This window comes from Dasypus novemcinctus, chromosome 6, assembly GCF_030445035.2.
Source record: "Dasypus novemcinctus isolate mDasNov1 chromosome 6, mDasNov1.1.hap2, whole genome shotgun sequence".
Classification (NCBI taxonomy): Eukaryota; Metazoa; Chordata; class Mammalia; order Cingulata; family Dasypodidae; genus Dasypus; species Dasypus novemcinctus.
The window spans coordinates 98,787,067-98,810,906 of NC_080678.1; the positions used below are offsets into that span (position 1 = coordinate 98,787,067).

The 23,840-nt window shown below is 42.1% G+C and overlaps 1 protein-coding gene and 1 pseudogene across 2 annotated transcripts in view; one reads left to right on the plus strand and one right to left on the minus strand.

Annotated features, from left to right (window-relative positions):
- Window positions 1–9,835, minus strand: part of LOC131278994 (anthrax toxin receptor 1-like) — a 55,761-nt gene extending 45,926 nt beyond the window's left edge. For both annotated transcript variants that reach the window (XM_058299629.1, XM_058299630.1), the window contains exon 1: window positions 9,473–9,835. In XM_058299629.1, the coding sequence (XP_058155612.1) occupies window positions 9,473–9,663 (191 nt within the window). In that variant the 5' untranslated portion in view covers window positions 9,664–9,835. The remainder of the gene's footprint in view (window positions 1–9,472) is intronic.
- A 70-nt stretch (window positions 9,836–9,905) lies between these two features.
- Window positions 9,906–23,840, plus strand: part of LOC131278897 (tyrosine-protein phosphatase non-receptor type 20-like) — an 87,581-nt pseudogene continuing 73,646 nt past the window's right edge.

The following is a 23,840-nucleotide window of genomic DNA, read 5'->3' on the forward strand; positions in this document are numbered from 1 at the left end:
GCATCGTGGACTGGCAAATGTATAGACTGAGTTTGAGGAAGGGACCGTGTAGAGCATCATCAATCCTAGGGTCTGATCTGGACCATAGGCAACTTGAGTTCCTCACCCTGTCCCCTGCTCTCCAAGGATACCTAGAGGTACCTATGCTTCCTCCCCTCTTTTAAGAAGCCAAATGAGAGCTATTAGGAGCAAAATGGTAAAATAGGAAGTATTAAAGAATCTTCCCTCCACCTCAAAAAAAATGAGCTAGAAAAAGAGAGTGTAATTAACTAGGGGGTAACCCCAAAACCAGATCAGACATTCAGAACAACGATGGGAGTTCAGGATGTAAGGAAAGACTGCCAAGAATTCAGTTTTTGTAATGAAGACTAGAAACCATGAGACCTGCAGTGCTGGCAGTGGAGGTGGCACAGCTATGGAAACATGTCATAGATTCTAGGAGTAGTTGGCTGTAGGTACGGTGGGCGGAGGAAACATCAGTTTCCAAAAGTCTGGCTGGAGGTCAAGGTCAGTTTGGGAAATCCTGAGACACCAGCACACATGCTAAGTTCAGTCTGGGCCCACTCAGCAGAAGGGGGTTCTGGTAAAGATCAAAGCATCTTTATATTTGGTCGGTATCTGTGATGGTTAGACTAATGTGTCAACTCAGCCAGGTAATCGTACCCAGTTGTTTGGTCAAGCAAGCACTGGGCTAACTGTAGTAAAAGGGCATTTATGGACTTTAGTCACCACTGACTTTACTGCATAGATAGCTGATTACATATACATCAGTCAGGGAGATTTCTGTCAGCAATGAGTGACACTTTATCCAATCAGTTGAATGCCTTAAAAGGGGAAGTGATTCAGCACTCAGAGAGAATTTCCCATCTCATCTTTGGACAGCCAACATCTCCCAGAAACTCATCAAGGACCTTCATTGGACGTTCATCAGAGCCATGATTTGCAGCCTGCCTGTGGAACATGGACGTGTGCAACCCCATGGTGATGTAAGAGACTCATAAAATCGCATACTATTGACAGATATCTACTATTGATTTTGTTTCTCTAGAGAACCCTGACTAACACAGTTTCATTTCTCTTTTTGTGTGTATTTCCTGGTGGATGGGTCATGAAGGACCTGCAGAGACACAAGCCTTGATTTTTGCTTTCCTGGCAACAATAGCTTCCAGCTTTCCACTGGCATCTACTTAGAGAATTAAGGAGTGGCAGACATTTTTGGAAGGGGTGAGGGTATTTTTTTTTCCTTATTATTATACCCCCTCACTTTTTTTTCTTTTATTTGATCTGGCAGACTGAGGAAGGCAATAGCTAGCCTGCAGGGTGACCAGAATACTCGAAACTCAAAATGTCCAATTCTCAACCAAAAATTACAAAAATGCAAGGAGAGAGGAAAGTATGACTCATTTGCAGGAAAAATGACTTCAAAAGAATCTTTTAACAGAGGAATCCCAGTCACTTGGATTACTAATCAAAGATCATAGATCAATTCTCTTAATAGGACAAATGAACTAAAGGAAACCAGGAAAACAATATATTAACAAAAATATTATTTAAATCATGAGACAGAAATTATAAAAAGGAATCAAATAGAAATTCTTGAAATAAAATTATTCTAACATGAGGAAAATTCAATAGCATGAACATACTGAAACAAGAAGAAAGGATCAGCAAACCAGAAGATAAGACCATTGAAATTATGCAAGTTGAGAAGCAGAAAGAAAAAAGAATGAAAAAGTGAAGAGAGTATAAGGAAATGGTAGGACAATATCAAGTGTACCAATTCATATGTCATAGGAATTCCAGAGGTAGAAGAGAAAAAGGGGAAGAAAGAATTCTAAAAGAGATAATTGCCAAAAATGTCACAAATATGATGAAAGATAGAAATAAACTAATCCAAAAAGCTCAATCAACTTCATGATAGATAAATTTAAAGAGATCTACATTAAGACACATTTTAGTGGAAATGGCAAAGCCCAGAGATAAAAAGAGAATCTTGAAAACAGCAGGAACGAAGTGATACATCTTGTAAAAGGATGCTTAGTAAGATTAACTTTGGTTGGTAATTCAAATATATGGAAGACAGAAGGCAATGGCATGAAAGATTTGGAGAGTTGAAAGAAAAAAATGACTATCAAAGGAAAATAATATATCTATAAAAGTTCTCCTCAAATATGAGGGAGAAACTGTGATATTTCCAAATAAACACAAACTGAGGAAGTTCATTACAAAAGACATGCCTTATAAAAATGTTAAAGGAACTCCTTCACATTGAAAGGAAAGAACACTAGACATCAACTCCAAGCTGTCTGAAAAATAAAGACCTGTGGTTTAGGTACATATATGGCTAAATGTAAATGTCAATATTACTGCATGTGTCATTTGTAAAACCATCTTTTATTTATTATATGGCTTAAAGTTCAAATGCATAAAGGCAACCATAATGATACATTATAGAGCACACATGTAAGAAGTACCTTTCAATAAATGTAGCATAGGGAAGGAGAGAAATAGGAAAAGATTATGTGTAAACTATTGAAAATAAACTATAATAGATCTATTATGTCAAATATGTTAATGACAAAAATGTCCAAATTATCTACACAAATGGAAATGAGAAGTGATTCAAAATGGGTCATGATAAAGGATCACCTTAGCAGGAAAGGTAGATAATAATGGAGCAAAGGATGGATAAAAAATGTATGAGACATACAAAAAGCAAGTAGCAAAATGCTAGAAGTCTTGCCTTTTAAATAAATACCTTAGTGTAAATGAATTAAACACTCAAATATAAAGGTAGAGATTGGCAGAAAGAATAAAGAAGCATGATCCAACTATATGCACTTACAAGAGACTCATTTTTATTCCAAAGACACAAATAGGTTGAAAGTGAAAAAATGAAAAAGAATGCCCCAAGCAAATTATAACCCAAAGAGAGCTAAGATGGATATCTGATATCTTTCATATCAGAAAAAATATATGGTAAGCAAACACTCTTACAAGAAACAAAGATGGTTATTATATATTGATAAAAGTGTCAACTAAAAAAGAAGATATAACAATTATAAAACATATATGCATGTAACAACAGTGCCCCAAATACATGAAGAAAAAGTAGAAAGAGCTGAAAGGAGAAATAGACAGTTCTACAATAATAGTTTCAACACACCATTTTCCATAGTAGATAAAACATTGAGACAGAAAATCAGCATAGAAATAGAAAATTGAAATAGCACCATAAACCACCTATAACTAAGAGACATCTATAGGGAAATTTACCCAACTACACAGAACACATACATCCTTCAAGTGCACATGGATCATTCCATAGGAAGACCATATGTTAGGGCATAAAACTTGTAAATTTTAAAAAATGAAAATCATACAAAGTAACTTCTTGGAGCACAATGGAATGAAGCTAGAAATCAATAACAGAAGGATCACTGGAAAAATTATAAATATGTGGAAATTAAACTACAAACTCTTCAAAACCAGTGGGTTGAAGAAGAAATCACAGAGGAAATTAAGAAGAGATCTGATGCGGGGACATTTTCAGGACTTGGAATTGTCCTGGGTGGAACTGCAGGGACAGATGCTGGACATTGCATGTCCTGCCATGGCCCACGGGGTGGAGTGGGGGAGAGTGTAAACTAGAGTGTAAACCATTATCCATGTGGTGCAGCAGTGCTGCAAAATGTATTCACCAAATGCAATGAATGTGCCACGATGATGAAAGAAGTTGTTGATGTGGGAGGAGTAGGGTGAGGGGGGTAGGGGATATATGGAGACCTCATATTTCTTTAATGTAACTTTTTTTTTTAAATTAAAAAGGAAGAAAAAAAAGATAAAATACTTAGAAAGATTTTTTAAAGCCAACATACCAAAATTCATGGGATAGAATGAATGCAGTGCTGAAAAGGAAATTTATAGCAATGAATTCCTATATGAAAAAGAAGAGAAAAATCTCAAATCAATAACTTAACTTCACATCCTGATGAACCAGTGAGAGCAAAATAAATTCAGTGTTACCAGAAGGAAGGAAATAATTTCTATATTAGACCACAGATTAATGAAATGGAGAATGGAAAACCATTTGAGACAATCAACGGAAATAAACTTGGGTTTATGATAATTGGACAAAAAGGACTGTATTTTACCTACAGTGTCAAAGAAAAAATCTACAAATAACTAAAATCAAAATAAAATAATGATGTCGTTACTGACTTTATAGAAATAAAAAGAGTTATAAAAGAGTACTCTAAACAATTTTATACCAACAAATCAGAGGGCCAAGGTCAATTAGAAAAAGTCTTAAAAATACATCAACTACCTAAACTGACTCAAGAAGAAAGAGAAAATCTCTACAAATCTATAACAAATAAAGACACTGAATAAACAGAACCATCCACCAAAAGTCCAGGAATAGATGGTTTCAATAGTTAATTCTACCAATACTTCAAGTACAAAATAACACCAATCCTTCTCTGATCCTTCCAAAGCATTCAAAAAGAAGGAACACTTTATAATTCGTTCTATAAGGCCAGCATTACCTGGATACCAAAGGCTGATAAGGAAAGAAAATTACAGAGCAAGTTCCCTTGTGAATACTGATGCCAAAAACCTTAACAAAATGCTAGCAAACTGAATCCAAAAGCATGTGACAAAAGATTGTACCCATGACCAAGTGGTATATATTCCAAAATTCAAGACTGCTCAATATATGAAAATCAATCCACGAATAGAATGAAGGAAACAAAAACACATGATCATCTAAGTGGATGCAGAAAACACACTTGGAAAAAAAACCAGCATCCTTTCTTGATAAAAACACTTAGAATTCTAGGATTAGAAGGGAACTTTTTCTTTATGATAAAGGTCAATTACTAGAAAATGACCTTAAATAAAAGGGTCAACTCGGACCAGCAGAATATCTCAGTCTACATATAATACCAGGAGTTAAAAATGCTTTTTGACCTGAATAAAAGGGAGAAATGGAAAGGACAAATGAGTTTATATGGCTATGAGTCTCCAAAAAGAGCCAGGAGGTTATCAGAGGGGTTGCCCTTATGCACACCTCAGCAGAGTCCCAGAGACAGATAAAGTAGATACAATCCCAGATACTGGTTCTTCTGAGGGCTACAGACACCCACAGGTTCTATGGTCATGGCAGATGGAGTTCAGTGCCATGTCAGTTGGCCCTACTTTGGAGTTTGTGTTTCCGTGTGATGGAGCTGGACTCAGATGTGATCTTTGTCCACAAGTGTCTCCTGTTACTTTTACCGGAACTGTAGTTGGTGCTGGGGTTTAATGTATACCCAGGGGACCTGAATCTCTGGACTGACCATGTGATAGCCAGGCCGTGAGCCTCAACAGACTTGCAACTCCTACACTCTGGTTTATTGGACTTACCCCACTCAACCAACAAGGAGGTGAGAAGGTCAACCACCACACCAGGGAGACAAGAGTGCCTACAACTGAAAGCAGGAGAATTGCATCCAGCATGCCTGTGGAATCTAAGCCCCCTCTTGATATAGATGTGGAGTGGAAACAACCATTCTAAGGTCCACAGGATGGAGGGATAGAGTATGGATTAGAGTGGAATTACTGATATTCTATTCATGAACTATTGTGATTAGTAATCGAAGAAAATGTGGCATTGGTGTGCAGAAAGTGGCCATGGTGGCTGCTGGGGGTGGGGAATGGGAGGAAGAGATGTGATGTGGGGGTGTTTTCAGTACTTGGACTTGTCCTGGGTGGTGCTGCAAGGACAGTTACTGGACATTGTTTGTCCTCCCATGGCCCACTGGGTGGACTGTGGGAGAGTGTGGGCTATGGTGTGGATCATTGACCATGAGGTGCAGTGGTGCTCAGAGATGTATTCAACAAATGCAATGAATGTCTCATGATGATGGAGGAGGTTGTTGTTATGGGGGGAGGAGTGGGGTGAGGGGGTGGGGGTTATATGGGGCCTCATTTTTTTTTAATGTAACATTAAAAAAAATAAAGACAAAAAAGAAAAAAGAAAAACTCACATCTAACATCTTGCTCAATGATGAAAACTGAAATCTTTCCCCTTAAAATCAGAAACAAGATAAGGATTCCTATTTTAATCATGCTATTCAATATTCAATATTGTACTAGAAATTCTAGCCAGAACAATTAAGAAGGAAGAAGAAATAAACTGTATCCAAATTGGAATCAAGAAATAGAACTATCTATTTTGCAAATGATGTTGTCTTTTAAATAGAAAAGCCAAGGGAATCCATAAGAAAACTACTAGAATTAACAAATTCAGCAAAGCTACTGGGTACACAACCAATCCAATGTCCACAGAAAAAATGTGGAATGGGTGTGGGAACAGTAGCCATGTGGGCTGCTGGGTGTGGGGAACGGGAGGAAGAGATGAGATGTGGAGGCGTTTTCGGGACGTGGAGTTGTCCTGGATAGTGCTTCACGGACAATTATGGGACACTGTAGACCCCCCAGGGCCCACTGGATGGAACGTGAGAGAGTCTGGGCTATGATGTGGACCATTGACTATGTGGTGCAGTGATGCTCAGAGATGAACTTACCAGGTGCAATGGATGTGTCATGATGATGGGAGAGAGTGTTGCTGTGGGGGGAGTGGGGGGCGGGGGCAATGGGGTTGAATGGGACCTCATATTTTTTTTAAAGTAATTAAAAAAATAATAATAATTTTTAAAAAATCAATTATGTTTCTATATACTAACAATGCACAATCTAAACACAAAAATAGGAAAACAATTCCAGTTATGAAAGCATATAAATGAATAATATATCTAGGAATAAATTTAAGCAAGGATGTAAAATCTTTTATAGTGAAAATTTCAAAAGAGAATTGAAAGATATTAAAGAAGGCATAAATGTGTGGCATGACAAATCCCATATCCATGGATTGAAAGAGTTAATAATGCCAAAATGTCAATTCTGCCCAATAGGATCTGTAGATCCAACACAATCACTGTCAAATTACAGCAGCCATTTTTGCAGAAATGGAAAAGCTGATCCTCAAATTCACATAGAACTGCAAGGAACCTCAGATAACAAAACAATTTTGAAAGAGAAGAATTAGGTTGAAAGCATACCGTTTTCCAATTTCAAAATACACTACAAAGTTACAGTAATCAAAACAGTGTGGAACTGGCCTAAAGATAATGCATCGTTGGACCATTGGAATAGAATTGAAAGTACAGAAATAAGCCCAAACATATATGGACAATTGATTTTGTACAAAATTGTCAGTAACACACATATGTGAAAGATTAGATTCTAACAAATGACATCATTAACACCTGGATATCCCCTTGCAAAGGGATGAGGCTAGACTCCTACCTCATATCATATACAAAAATTACTCAAATTGGATGAAGGTCCTAATTATAATGGCTAAAAATGCAAAGCTCTTTCAAGAAAACAATCTTTATGATATACTATTTGGCTATGGAGTCATAGATATGATGCCAACGCATGAACAACAAAAGAAACAAAATGTAAGTTTCATTTCATGACAATTAAAACTAATTCATTAAGGCAGTATTAAAAAAACTGAAAATATTTTACAAAATGGGAGAATAGTGGCAGATCATAGACTAATAAGGGTTTAATGTCTAAAATATACAGAAATTTTTACAATGCAACAACAGAAGCATAAAAAATTCAGTCAAACAAAAGGCAAAAGCTTGAACATACCAAAGAAGATGCACAAATGAAAAATAAGCATATGAAAAGAGCCTCTACAACATTAGCCAGTAGGGAAATATAAATGCAAACTAGGTTTAACTGGCTTTGACCAACCCACTTAGCCCATCCAAGCCTCAGTTGCGTCATCCTAAAAGAGGGAATTGAACACACTCCCTCAGTTGTCAGGGACTAAAGTGTCTAGTACGTTGCTTATCATGTAGTAAGTGCTCAGTTAATGTGATTTCACACACCCCTGGTGCCAGAGCTCCTCCTCCAACCCTGGCTGGGCTGTGCCCCCACTGGGCCAAACAGCAGAGGCTGGGAGAGCAGTGGGAAGGCTGCCCAGCAGCGGGGGGCCCTCTGGCCTCACTGCCCTTTCCAAAAAGACTAAACTAGAGAGGCTGTCATCCCCTCCAGATCCAGCCGTCCTCCAACCCTGATCCACTCGTCAAGGGGACGTCAACCAGGTGAGACCTGTCCAGGGTATGTCAGAAGTCCCCCCACTGGGCAGAGGAAGGGATTCTCTTCCAAGATCTGCTGCCATCACTTGACCCTGGGTCCCTCACTCACCCCTAGGGCCTCACCCCTCCCACCCAGAATTGGATGGACACCCCCCTTTGCTCCTGTCCATTCCAGGGCTGTTTGGAGGATGAAAGAAGACAACCACAGTGAAACCGTAAAGTGCTCCAGCAGAATTACCATTGGTTGCACTTCCATTACTCTTCAATGAATGCAAAGTTCACTGTCAACCCAACAGGAGGAGCTGAAGGTAGAAGCAAGACAATCTCTCCAAGGCTGACCCTGCACCTCCCTTTCCTTCTTTGGAAGGACAACCTCACAGGGGCCAGGAGGCACCTGAGCCACTGCCCAGGGGCCAAGGCCACAAGCAGACCCGCCAGCTGCTCCTGAAAGTGACTGTGAAGAAGGAAGCAAAGCCACCAGAAGAAGCAAAGCAAAGGATTTTCCAAGCACCAGCGACACTTAAAATACCCAAAGAAAGCCACGAACCTGCTTCTTTGGGACCCTGTAGAGACAGAAGTCTTCTAGACTAAAGATCAGCCCACTTGAAGGTCACTTAAAAGGAGGGACAGAAGCTTCAGAAACATTGTGGTGGCTTATGTTCCCTTCCTCATAAAGAACTAAAAGAAAACAGAGTTAGACAGCCAAGAGATTTCAAATGGAGTCAGGAGGCCACACGGGAGGTGACTCTTAGGCAGGTCTCAGGTGTCACAAACCGCTGGAATCTGCAAAGTCTCAGGCACAGGCTCCTCAAAACCTCAGGGGCATCCCCACACCAAAAAGCAAAGCGCAATGAAAGGACTCAGCTAACTCCTAACATAACCCCAACCATCCTCCAACCAGAGTCAACTTTTGTGCTCGTCTTTTTCTTTGAAATCTCTTGCTTGGAAATGCCACAACACACACTACTTGGGGTGCTCCCTGACTCTCTGCTCCCCGAATTGCCATTCAGGACCCCAGATGAACGTCTTGGTTGCCTTGCAGCTTAGTCTATTTCTCAGTAGAAACCTCCAAAGGAAAAGTATCTGGACACAAAAGCCTGGAACATCCTTCTGCCTCGGGAAACCAGGCGTTCCCAGAGCCACCTCTCTTGCGACTCACCCCTGGGCCTCCCGCAGCGCCCACAAGACAGGGGCTCCCCAGGCCCTGGACCCAGTCAGAACCTCCCTGTGGAGCCTGGACCTGCTCCAACAACCCTCCCCCCAGCCCCCCTTCCCCCCCCCCCCCAGTGCACCAGGTGCCCCCAGCAACTTACTTGTCCAGGACGAAATAGAGATCCAAGGAGGGCTGGCAGGTTCCCAAATCCCCAGAATTCTGGAGCCCCGCGCCCCTCCCGCTCCGAACGTGATGGGGTCTGCCCCCCACGCTCAACACCTGCAGCTGCAGGAGCAGCAGCAGCAGCCATAAGGGCGCTGGCCCGGGCGCCCGGGGAGCGCGGCTCCCCATCCTTCTGGTCTCTCTGGAAGCCTGCAGTCAGGCCCAGCAATTCCACCAACGTCTCTTCCAGGCGGTACCTCCGCCTCTGTGCATGCTGAGCAGCCGCCGGCCCGCGCCTCTACCTTAGACCCGCACGACCTCGCCACGCACCCGCGCAGCGCGCCAAGCAAGACAGCGGCTGGCTCTGGGCACCAGCAGCAACTGCCTGCTCGCCCCCTTCCGCCTCCCGGGGCCAGGTTATTATGACGGCCATGAGGCTGACGTGGCCACTTTGTGACCTGCAGCACTGCGGGTCTGTTGACAACAGCAAGGGGGAGTCACAGGATCTGTGCGGGGTGGGAGGGGCTAAACGAGGGGCCCCTTTCCCCCAAACCCTCACAGGGGGGCTCTAGGACCCTCAAAATCGCTGCGTTTTTGCTTAATAGCATGTTACCAGAAGGGTCTGGGTGTTTGCGGATGAGGACCCGGCACTCCCTCGCCCCCCACCCGCTCTCCCCACCCCGGCCTGGGAGCAGAGCCTGGAGGCAGAGGCTGGGCTCAGGCATCTCTCTGGTCCTCAGTTACTGTCAATCCTGCGGGGAACGCAAGTGGAACCCAGAGGGTGCTCGCAGGCTGAGGAAGCCTCCCTCTCCTCACCCAGCAGGAGACGGTCCTCCCCTGACCAGCTCCAGGGGGAAACCGAGGCCCTGCAGGAGGGGCCAGCTTCGAGGGCCTGCAGCAGGCAGTGGGGGAGGCGGGGCTGGTCACGGGCTCCGAGGGTCTCCCGATTCTCCCTTGGGGCTGCCTCTGGAGGGGTGGGAGGGAAAGCCGGCTGGGGGAGCAGGAGGGGCTCTGGGAGCCCCCGTCTGTCCTGAGGGGCCCTTTCTCCTGGAGAGAAAGTCCCGCCCGGGCCCAGCCTAGACTCTCCTGGCTCGGAGGCGGAGCTGTGGGGACCTGCCTGCTCAGCGCCCCTGGGCCAGGGCCAGGCGCTGACAGGGCCGCGGGGCCACGCCGCGTTCCAAGCCTGCAGGGAGGGGGGCTGGGGTCCCTCTGAGTCCACTGGCCTGGAGCTGTCTCTGGGCTGGGGTTGCAGTGACTGGGCACGGGCTCTTCTTTCACATCCCTGAGCTCAGCACTGCGATCACCACCTGCTCTGGCTGCGGGCGGCGGGGAAGTGCCCTGTGCGCGGAGGAGGGGAGCCCCGTGCTCAGCCCTTATCAGACCAGGAGCCTCGGCCCCGGGACCAGCCGTGCCCACACCGTGGAGTCGGATGCCAGCGGCGCTGGGACTCGTGGAGTCGGTGGTGGGGCCGCCCCGCGGGGCCGGCTGGTCCTTTGGGGCCTTTCTCCTCCACGCAGCTTCCCGGGGGGACATGGCTGAAGTGTTTGCTGAGGGAGGGAGCGCAAAGCCGGCGTGCAGGGGCTCCGGGTGCGAGCACGTGTTGTTGAAGGGAGGGCCTAGGATCCCAGCTGCTGGGGGAGAAGGGGCAGGCAGAGGGTGCCTGGAACCCCTGGGAGAAGGCGTCACTCCATAATTTTATATTATATATTCAGTTCATAATAGCACAATCATACAGTATTTGTTCTTTTGTATCTGGCTTGCTTCACTCACCATAATGTCCTCCAGGTTCATCCATGTTGTCATGTTTCCACATTTCTTTTATGGTTGCATACTATTCCATTGGGAGAATACACCACAATTGGTTTACCCATTCATCAGTTGATGGATACCTGGGTTGTTTCCAACTTTTAACAATCGTGAATAATGATGCTATAAAGAAGGGTGTGCAGAAGTCTGTTCGTTACCCTGCTCTCAGTTCTTCTGGGTATATTCCTAGTAATGGTATTTCCAGATCACATGGTAAGTCTATATTCAACATCCTTAGAAAATGCCCAACTGTCCTCCACAGTGGCTGTACCATTCTACATTCTAACCAACAGTGAATAAGTGTTCCTACCTCCAGCACTTACAGTTTTCCAACTTTTACTAGTGGCCAGTCTAACAGGTGTGAAATAATATCTCGTAGTTTTGATTTGCATTTCCCTAATTGCTAGTGATGTTGAACATACTTCATGTGTTTCTTCACCATTTGTATTTCTTCTTTGGACAATTGTCTTTTGAATTCTTTTGCCCATTTTTTAATCAGGCAGTTTGACTTTTTATTGTTGAGTTGTATGATCTCTATATATCATGGATATTAAACCCTTATCAGATATGTGATTGCCAAATATTTACTCCCATTGATTCAGCTGCCTTTTCACCCTTTTGACAAAGTCCTATAAGGACCAAGTGTTTAATTTTGAGGAGGTCCCATTTATCAATTTTCTCTTTCATTGTTCGTGCTATTGGTATAAGATTAAGAAAATATTACCTACCACAAGATCTCAAAGATGTTTCTCAACATTTTCTTCTAGGAGCTTTATAGTTGTCTCTTTTATATTTAGGTCCTTGATCCATTTTGTTTTATTTATTTTTACACTTTTTAAATTAAAGTTAATAGATTACAAAGAACACTACATTAAAAAATATTTTAAAAAACATGAGGTTCCCATATACCCCACTCCCCACCCCCACCCCATCATTTTTGTAAATTATATATTTTTGAAGATATATACATCACACAAAATAAAGTTACATTAAAAAATATAAGATGTTCCCGTATACCCCCAACTCCCGCACCCCACTCCTCCCACACCAACAACCTCCTCCATCATTGTGGCACACTCATTGCACTTGGTGAACACATTTTGGAGCACTGCTGCACCTCATACATAATAGTTTATGTGTAGTTCACACTCTCCCCCCATACATTCAGAAGGTTATGGCAGGATATATAAAGTCCAGCATCTGATCCTGCAGTATCATTTAGGACAACTCAAAGTCCCCAAAATGCCCCCACATCACATCCCTTCTTCCCTCTCCCTGCCCTCAGCAACTACCGTGGTCTCATTCTCCACCTCAATGCTACAATTTCTTCTATTACTAGTCACAATAGTTTTATAGTAAAATGTCAGTAAGCCCACTCTAATCCATATTTTATTCCTCCATCCTGTGGACCCTGGGATAGTGATGTCCATTCCACCTCTAGATCAAAAGGGGGCTTAGGTTCCATGAATGATGAATGCAATTCCTCTGCTTGCAGTTGTTGGCACTTTTGATTCCCTGGTGCGGTGTTTACCATCTTCACCTCTCTGTTAGCTGGCCTGGCTAAGTCCAAAGAAACAAAGAGTAGGAGTCCCAACTCTACTGAGGCTCAAGGCCCAGCTGGCACATGGGCAGTCCAGACCCCTAAGCATGCACCATCCCTAGCACCAACCACAGTTTCAGTAAAAGTGACAGAAGAGGCATGTATAGGAAGGTCACATCTGAGTCCAGCTCTATCACACTCAGGAGCACAAAGTCCAAAGTAGGGCCCTCTGACATGGCACAGAACTCCAAATCAATCTGCCATGACCATATACTCTGTGGATCTCCATAGCCTTCAGGAGACCCAGCACCTAGGGTTGCATTTACTTTGGCTCTCTCTGGGGTCCTGCTGAGGTGTGCATAAGTGTGACCCCTCTGATGACCTCCCAACTCGTTTTTGAAGACTCTTAGCCATATAAACTCATTTGTGTTTGCCAATTCCTCCTTTTATTCAAGGTCAAAAGGTCATTTTTAACACTTGATCATACATATAGGCTGAGATATTCTGCTGGTCTGAGTTGACCCTTTTATTCAAGGTCTCTTTCTAGTTGCATCAGCAGTTAGTGATTGGTTGTAATCCCTCGGGGCCAGGGAGGCTCATCCCTAGGAGTCATGTCCCATGCTGGGGGGAAGGTAATGCAGTTACATGCTGAGTTTGGCTTAGAGAGTGACCACATTTATGCAGCATCGAGGCTTTCATGAGGTAACTCTTAGGTACCCTGCAGCTCTAAGCCAGTTCATATTTCAGGCACACAGGTTCATAAGCATAGTCATCAGTATAAAGGGCTCATTATTGGACCATCCTTCCTTGTTGGTCTTTGCCGTTGCACTTGGGGGATTGTTGCTGTTCCATTGGGGAATGTGACAGAGCTCCCCTGGGTAGGAACTCAGTACTCCCTCTGTTGATGTTTGTAACTGTAACTACTATAAAAATATCCAACATGTATCAGAACATTTTTATGTCCCCTATATACATGCCCTGGAGAACTCCCCCTCACTCATGTGCCCCTCATCAATAACATCCCACACCAGTGTTCCTCTACTGCGATAGTTGAACCTCTTTGTGGTCCAAATTTTCTTCAGCAATGAAACCTAATATATTGCCAAATTCAATTAATAGGAAATTGAAATACAGTGATGGGTTTAAAGCTTAGAAATAGAATACATAATAATTGAGAAATACTAAAGTAAAAATGAATTGGTGTATTAATAAAATGTAAAATATTATAAACCTTTGTTTCAAACATTTTGCCTTTTATCATTGTAATAGCTGTTGCTCTGTATGTACAGTGGGAAGGCACTTTCTTTCATTTCTTCCTCAGTGTCTATAGCCTTTATTTTTCTAATTTTTAGAAAATGTTTTAGATCACAGTAACTCACATACACAATATAGGGAACTCCCATATACCCAACATCAAACTCTTTTCCCCTTTCCCGTGCAATGATCTTTTTACACGTTCATGTTATATTTGCTGCAGCTGATGTACAGATATTGAAATATAGCTTTCAAACATGGTTCCATTTTGGTTTACATTATGGTTTATATTCTTAGACTGTACAAATTTCTAAATTTTTAGCTTCCTTATGTTTTACATTATGGTTTACATTTTAGTTTATAAACTTTTATACACTTTTGGTGTAAGTTAACATGTCCTATCTCCATCATTGTATGATCTTGTGGAGCACTTCCATTGCCTGCTAGTTGCCCTGCTTCCGTCTATTCTATACCTCTCTCCCCCTCACCTCAGGGCCCACAGTGACAATTAATCTTCACTACTTGAGGGACCAGATTTACAGATACTGCAACAATGCTGAGGGCTTGGCATAGTAGACTGCCCTAACTAATTGGGAGCCACCAATTCTCTCAAGAGACCAATTCCCTCTATTTGGGAACATCAGATCTCCCCAGGATGTGGGTACACTTTTACACTCATTGTATGGGTCTCCACCCAATGATATAACACACTGTTCTTTTGTATGTTCACTTTCAGAGGCCATTTCTTCAAGCTCACCAATGCTTTCTTCTGCCTCTTCAAATATGCTGTTATATGATTCCAGTGTTTTTTAAATTTCATTTATTGTACCTTTCATTCCCATAAGATCTGCTATTTTTCTATGTATGCTTTCAAATTCTTCTTTGTGCTCATCCAATGTCTTCTTAATATCCTTAATCTCTTTTGCCATCTCATTGAATTTATTAAGGAGATTTGTTTGAACATCTATGATTAGTTGTCTCAACTTCTTTATGTCATCTGGAGGCTTAACTTATTCCTTTAACTGTGCCATAGCTTCCTTTTTCTTGGTGTGGATGTAATTTTTTTGTTGATGTCTTGGCACCTGGCTTACTAGCATAATTATTCTGGGTGTAGTTTTTCTCTTTAGTTTAGGGCTTCTTGCCCTTTCTCCTTTGCTGATTGTGCAGTAGAAACCAAGGATGTAGTTGGTATTATAAGCTGTGGAGGCTCAAGCTGCCCTCATTACCCCAGGGACTGATGAAGCTTCTCCCAATTTTCTCCTTTTCCAGGGGTAGGGATGGAGTCACAGCTGTGTGGAATAATTCAAGTTGTTTAGGCCTATACACTATTTGCCCAGAGAGACTGAAGTCCCTTCATGTCCTTTTCTCCCCTACCTGGGGCTGTGATGGAGCTGCAGCTGTGGGCAGCAATCTAAGCAGTGTGGGTCCAAGATGACTGCAGTTGCCCTGATAGATTTCTGATTATTCAGTCTGTGCCAATCAAATGTACCTGCAGTTTACTGCATAGGCTGGTGCAGGGCCTGCCAGCCTTCTCCCTGCTAGGGGTGGGGCTGCTGCCTAGGCTAGGGCTGTAGGCTGATCTGGGTGAAAGAAATTGGTTCCTACCCTCACTGTGATTTTCTGTCAGCCCAGCTTTCCCTCATGCTGGGGTCGGAGTCAAAATGGCAAGTACCAGCCTCTTTTTGACCTGGACAAGTTCAAACTTTATCTATTCTTAGGGTTATACTTTAGCCAGTCAAATCTGCCAATCAGTAGCTGAAATCAGTGTCCGACCATCTCCTCCTCCCCTGTTTTAGGGAAATGGAGCTTCAAATTCCAGCCACAGAATAGCTCCTGGGACAGTTTGTACTGCCAAAGTAGGATGATCACTGGCCTCTGTGGCTTGGCTGGTAATTTCCTGGAGAGGCTGGCACAGGTCCCCCTGGCTTCCAGGTGGGGTTTGGTCTTATGCTAGAGCTGCAAACTGATCTAGATGGAGAGAAGCCAGTCCCTACCAGCACTGTGATTTTCATTCTGCCCCACTTCTCCTGATGCCAGGCATGGAGTTAAGATGGTGGCTACTGGCCTATTTCTGACTTGGACAGATTCAAACTTTAGCTTTCTCAGGATTATACTTTAGCCTGCTGAATTTACTCATAAGTAGTTGAAGTTGTTGAAAAACCGTCTCTTGTTCCCCTGTTTTTGGGAAATGGAGCTTTCAATTCCAGTCCCAGAACAGCTCCCAAGGCGGCTTGAGCCTCCAGTAGAGGATGTGCACTACCCTCCTTGGCATTGAGGTCTCTACTTATGAGTCTTCTCTGCAGATGGGCAGTCTCCTCTTTCCATTCTTTCCAGGATGTTGCAGAATGCTCTTCTGGTCTCCTGGAAGCCCCAGATAGGTGTTTCAGCTAGCTCCAGATAGCTCTGGGTGTTTACTAACTGCCCTGTAGCAGAAGCTGACTCTAGGAGTGCCTTACTCTGCTGCCATCTTGCCTATTGATGGATGGGACTCTCTTGGTTACAACTGTAGACTCTCTCATTTCCTTGGCATGGTGGTTATTCATCCTCACCTTCTTGTTAGTTGTCCTGGTTGAGTGCAATAAACTGGAGAGTAAGCGTTGAAACTCCGCTGAGGCTCAGGTCCTAGCTGGTACATGGGCAGCCCAAAGATTCAAATCTCTTGGACATACACCTAAGAACTCTAGCACCAAATATAGATTCAAATAAAATGGGATGGTGGAGGCATGTGTAGAGAAGTCACACCTGAATCAAACTCTGTCACACTGGGGAGCACAAACTCCAAAATAGGGCCCACCGGCAAGGGACCAAACTCTGGAGCTATCTGCTGTGACAGTAGGCCCTGGGTGTCTCCGTAGCACTCAGGAGCCCCACTATTTGGGGCAGTATCTACTTTGGCAATATATGAGCTCCTACTGAGACTTATATAAGCATTACCTCTGGAATGACTTCCCGACTCACATTGAAGTCTCCTAGCCATATAAACTCATTTGTCTTTACTCCCCCCCCCTTTTTTTTTGTTTAAAGAAAATATTTATTTATGGTTTTTATTCAAACACACACAGAACAGGTTTTCATATTTTGAACCTTGAGTGCACAGACAGGGATGTCATGCATGGAATAAATGCTTTTCCAGCAGAGCTATTCCCTGATGCATTTAAGTATTAGGATGATTAGGCAGAAAAGAAAAAGACTTACTTGATAGAAATCTGCTCATAAACCTGCTTGAAAAAGGACATGATTTAAACCTTATTCCCCCTTTTATTCAAGGTCTTTTTCCAGTTCCATTGCTTTTGGGTGCTTGGTAGTAATCCCTTGGTGCCAGGGATGCTCATCCTTGGGAGTCATATCTCATGCTTGGAGGAAAATAAAGCATTTTTATGCTGAGTTTGGCTTAGAGAGGCCACATTGTAGCAACAAGGTGGCTCACAGGAGGGAACTCTTAGGCACCCTGTAGCACTAGGCTAAGTTGCAATTTAAGAGCAAAGTCTCATAAGCATAATTGTCAGTATCAAGGGTCCATCAATGGACCATCCTTCTTTACTAGTCATTGCCCTGCACTTCGGGGATCAGTGATGTTCCATTAGAGAATGTGGCAGAGCTCCCAGGATGGGAATTCAATATTCTTTGGGTTATTGTGTGAATCTCCACCAACTGTGACAATGCCCCATGAACATTTGAACATATTTATGTACCTTATAGGTTTGCCCAGGTGAACTTCCTCCCATGTGTCCCCTATCACTGAAGCCCATACCAATGATCCTCCCCTGCCACAGTTGTGACCCTTTTGTGGTCCAAAACTTCTTCAAAAATGAAGCCAAGATCATGAAATACAATTAATAGTGAAATGAAATAATAATGATAGGTTTAAACATAAGAAATAAAATATGTAATAATTTAGAAAAAGTAAAACTAAAATAAAAAAATTGGAATATTAAAAAAATAAAGAATATTAAAAATTTTTGATGTTTTTTCATTCATCACTGTAAGATCTGTTGTCCTGTGTGTATAGTGGCATTTTATTCCATTTATTCCCCCAGTGTCTTACTTTTTTTCATTTTGTCTTAAAAGCAGTTTTATTATTATTACTTTTTTCATTAACAAAATTGGAATTTTAATTAGAATTGTCTTCAAAGCAAACTGTGGGAGTCTATCAAAATTAGATCATAATGTCAAATTTACCATACTAGAAAAACCAGACAGGATAGAAAAAGAAAATTATAGGTCAATATTACTGAGGAATAAAGACTTGGCATCTTTAAAATATATATTATTATATAGAATCCAGCATTATATGTAAAGAAAAATACACATTATACAAATTGGGTTTAGTCTGAGGATGCAAGGTTGATTCAATTCTTTTTATCTTTATTATGCTTTTGTGTGTGTATGTGTGTGAGATGATATCTCATTACGGTTTGTTTTTTTTCTTAATTTTAAAAATTAAATTGTCTTTTTTTAGAAAAGATACATAGATTTCAAAAAATGTTACATTAAAAAATATAACATGTTACCACATACCCCACACCCCACCACCCCACTCCTCCCACATCAAAACCTCTTTTATCATTGTGGCACATTCATTGCATTTGGTGAATGCATTTTGGAACACTGCTGCACCACATGGATTATAGTTTAATTGTAGTTTACACTCTCCCCCAGTCCATTCAGTGGGTTATGGCAGGATATATAATGTCCAGCATCTCTCCTTGCAATATCATTCAGGACAACTCCAAGTCCCAAAAATGCTCCCACATCTCATCTCTTCTTCCCTCTCCCTGCCCTCAGCAGGGCCACTTTCTCCAGATCAGTGCTACAGTTTGTTCCATTACTAGTCACAATAGTTCTATAGTAGAATACAGTAAGTTAAATCTAATCTATATTTTATTCCTCCATCCTGTGGATGCTGAGTTGTTGATGTCCACTCCACCTCTATATCAAGAGGGGGCTTAGATCCCACATGGCTGATGGACACAATTCTCCTGCTTGGAGTTATAGGCACTCTTGGTTCCCTGGTGTGGTAGTTGACCACCTTCACCTCCCTATTAGCTGACCTGTGCAAGTCCAACAAACCAGAGAATAGGAGCTGCAACTCTGCTGAGGCTCAGGGCCCAGGTGCCACATGGTAGGTCCAGAGATTGAAGTCCCCTGGGTATACACCAACCCCAGCACCAACCACAGGTCCAGTAAAAGTGATAGAAGAGGCATGTGTAGAGAGGTCCCATCTGAATCTGGGTCCAACTCCATCACACTCAGGAACACAAATTCCAAAGTAGGGCCCACTGACAAAGCACTGAACTCCAGAGCCAACTGCCATGATTGTAGAGCCTGTGTGTCTCCATAGCCCTCAGGAGCACCAGTGCCTGGGGTTGTATCTACTTTGGCTGTCTCTGGGATCCTGATGAGGCATGAGTAAGGTCAACTTCTATGATGACCTCATGACTCTTTTTTGAAGTCTCTTAGCCATATAAATTCATTTGTCTTTACCATTTCCCCCTTTTAATCAAGGTCTTTTCCTAGTTGCATCACCAGTTAGTGATTGGTAGTAATCCCTTAGCACCAGGGAGGCTCATCTCTGGGAGTCATGTCCCATGCTGGGGGGATGGTAATGCATTTACATGCTCAGTTTGACTTAGAGAGTGGCCACATTTGAGCAACATGGAGGCTCTCAGGAGGTAACTTCTAGGCACCCTGCAGCTCTAGGCCTCATAGAAATTTCAGGTACACAGGCTCATAAGCATTGTCATCAGAATCAAGGGCTCATCATTGGAGGATCCTTCTTTACTGGTCTTTGCCCTTGCTCTTGAATAATTGTTGCTATTCCATTGAGGAATGTGACAGAGCTCCTCTGGCTGGGAACTCAGCACTCACTCAGTTGTCATTTGTAACTCTAACTACTATGAAAATAACCAAGACATCTTCAACAATAAATTCTAATATATTGCCAAATTCAATTAATAGGAAAATGTAATAGTAGTGATAGGTTTAAAGATTAGAAATAGAATACATAATTTAGAAAAGCTAAAATAAAGTAAAAATAAATTGGTGTATTAAAAAATGAAAAATACTATAATACTTTGTTTTTGAAGTTTTGCCTTTCATCACTGTAGTGGATATTGCCCTGTATGTACAGTGACAAGGCAATTTTTTTCATTTCTTCCTCAATGTCTACATCCTTTTTTTTTTTTAATTTTTAATTTGCCTTAAAGTTTCAGATCACAGTAAAATCACAAATACTACTTAGGGGACTCCCATATATCCATATATCTACCATCAAAACCTTTTCTGCCTTCCCCAGCAATGATCTTTTTACATGTTCATGTTATGTTTGCTGCAGCTGATGTACAGATATTGAAACATAGCTACCAAACATGGTTCCATTTTGGTTTACATTATGGTTTATATTTTAGACTGTAAAATTTTCAAAATTTTTAGCTACCTTATATTTTACATTGTGGTTTACATTTTAGCCTATAGACTTTTATACATTTTTGTTATAATTTAACATGACCTTTATCCATCATTGCACAATCTTTCAGAACACTTGCATTGCCCTCCCCAGTTGCCCTGCTTCTATCTATTCTATTCCTCTCTCCCTCCCCTCAGAGCCCACAGAGACAACTGGTCTTCACTGCTTGAAGGACCAGATTCACAGATAATTGCAACAATGCTGTGGGCTTGGCTTTGGGAGCCACTAATGCTCTCAAGAGACACAATTCCCTCTATTTCAGAACATCAGGCCTCCCCAGGATGTGGGTACACCTTCCCACTCATTGTATGGGTCTTCACCCAATGGTATAACACACTATGACAAGATGAGCACTCACACACTCCCTAGAAGCCTGCCCCTGTGCACATCCCACCCCCCTTAAGAACCTTTAAGCAGGTAATCCTTCCTTATATTATTTTCTAAAGAGTTTTTTCAACATTATGGTGTCAACCACACACACAACAATCTCCCATGTTCAACTGTTCCCCCAGCCCTCCCCCCAATTCCTTGGGCCATCTGGCCCACCCTTCCAAACCTAGCCCCCCCCCCAAGCCTTCACTGCCCCACCCAAAGATATCCTTAATTCTCTATCTTATCCTTTCCTGTATAAATACTTACCTCTACTTTATCATAGATTTCAACCATGTAGGCATCAGCTCACAACCTTCCTCTCTCCCTCAATTTCCTATAAGCCTATCATCCAGTCTCTGGCTCTCTGAGACAGTTTGATTTGCTTATTTCATATCAGAGAGGTCACGTAATATTTTTCCTTCAATGCCCGACTTGCTTCACTCAACATAAGGTCCTCAAGATTCATCCATGTTATCCCATGTATTTGTACTGTATTTCTTCTTATAGCTGAGTAGTATTCCATTGTATGTATATACCACATTTTATTTATCCATTCATCTGTTGATGGGCATTTGGGTTGATTCTAACTTTTGACAATAGTGAATAATGCTGCTATGAACATTGGTATGCATATATCTGTTTGTGTCCCTGTTTTCAGCTCTTCTGGATATATACCCCGCAATGGGATTGCTGGGTCATATGGCATATCTATAGCTAGTTTTTTTAGAAATCACCTGTTGGAGAAAATATGGCTCTTACTGAGACATGGAGACTGATTGACCATAAGCAAAGAATTTATTTACTGAGAAACTCTCCCAATGGAGGGAATCTGAATAACAGATTTCAATCTCCCCACCAGCATGGTGGGGGTCTGAAGAGAGACTTCAGCCCACTCCTGGAAAAGGGGAACTTGAGTTTATACAGAACTTTCCTAGGCAGAGAAATGATAGTTAGTGGGGGGGGGGGGGTTTGAGGCTATCTATGGCTTCTTGGAAAGCTGCCAGAGCAAATGTTTCTTTTGATCTGTAGGGTTTTAAAAGGGTCTGTAAATAGTGAAGGTTTCTGTCTCCATCTCCCTCTGATATGCAGTTAGAGGTAGTAAAGATCTCCATCTCCCTCTGATATGCAGATGGTGAAGATCTCTATCTCCCTTTACTCCTGTCCTTACTGGGTTCCTTTGTTTAACCTGTGGGAAAGTGCCACAGGGGGGAGGGGGATTACCTTTTTCCCAGTGCATATCAGGGGAAACAGGTACAGCTTGTTAATTATTGCAAACCTCTAACATCGCCAAACTGTCCTCCAGAATGGCAGGATCCTTCTGCATTCCCGCCAACAGTGAATGAGTGTTGCCATTCCTCCACATCCTCTCCAGCACTTGTAGTCTTCTTTTTTTTGATAGCTGTCACTCTTATGGTAGTAAGATGGTATCTCATTGTAGTTTTGATTTGCATTTTCCTAATAGCTAGTGATTTTGAGCATTTTTTTCATGTGCATTTTAGCCGTTTGTGTTTCTTCTTTGGAGAAGCATCTGTTCAAATCTCTTGCCCATTTTTTAAATGGGTCTTTTGTCTTTTTATTTTCGAGATACAGGAGTTCCTTTTATGTGCAGGATATTAGTCTCCTATCAGATACATGGTTACCAAATATTTTCTCCCATTGGGTAGGCTGTCTTTTCACTTTCTTGACAAACTCCTTTGAGGTGCAGAAGGCTTTAATTTTGACGAAGTCCCATTTATCTTTTTGTTCTTTTGCTGCTCATGCTTTGGGTGTGAATTTCATGAAGCCATTTCCTATTACAAGGTTCTGTAGATGCTTCCCTACATTGCTTTCCAAGGTCTTTATGGTCTTGGCTCTTATATTTAGGTCTTTGATCCATCTTGAGTTTATTTTTGTATAAGGTGTGAGAAGGTAATCCTCTTCCATTCTTTTACTTATGGATATCCAATTCTCCAGGCACCATTTGTTGAAGAGGCCATTCTCTCCCAGTTGAGTAGGCTTGGTGGCCTTTTGAATATCAGGTGACTGTACATATGAGGATCTGTATCAGAACTCTAAATTCAGTTCCATTGGTCAGTGTGTCTATCCTTGTGTGAATACCATCCCACTTTTTTTATGTTTTATTTTTTTATTTCTCTTCCCTCTCTCCCCTCCCCCCCATTGTCTGCTTTCTGTGTCCACTTACTATGTGTTCTTCTGTGTCCGCTTGCACCCGTGGTGGCACTGAGAAACTGCGTCTCTTTTGTTGTTGTTGTGTTATCTTGCTGCATCAGCTCTCCATGTGTGCAGTGCCACTCCTGGGCAGGTTGCACTTTTTTCAACATGGGGCAGCTCTCCTTGCAGGGTGCACCACTTGAGTGGCATGGCACTCCTTGCACATGGCAGCTCTGCATGGGGGCCAGCTCACCACACAGGTCAGGAGGCCCTGGGTATTGAACCCTAGACCTTCCCATATGGTAGGTGAATGCTCTATCAGTTAAGCCACGTCCACTTCCCTACCATGCCATTTTCACTATTGTAGCTTTGTAGTATGTTTTGAAGTCAGGTAATGTGAGTTCTCCAATTTCATTTTTCTTTTTTAATATATCTTTGGTTATTTGGGGCCTCTTTCCTTTCCAAATAAATTTCATAGGTAGGTTTTCTAGTTCATTAAAAATTGTTGTGTTGATTTTTATTGGGATTGCATTGAATCTGTAGTTCAATTTTGGTAGGATAGATATCTTAATGATAGTCTTCTTATCCATGAACAGGGAATATTCTTCCATCTATTTAAATCTTCTTTGATTTCCTAGAACAGTGTTGGTTTTCTGTGTATAAATCTTTTACATTTTTAGTTAATTTTTAATCCTGGGTATTTGATTTTTTTAATTCACTATTGTAAATGGTATTTGTTTCTCGATTTCCTCCTCAGATTGCTCTTTATTGGTGTAC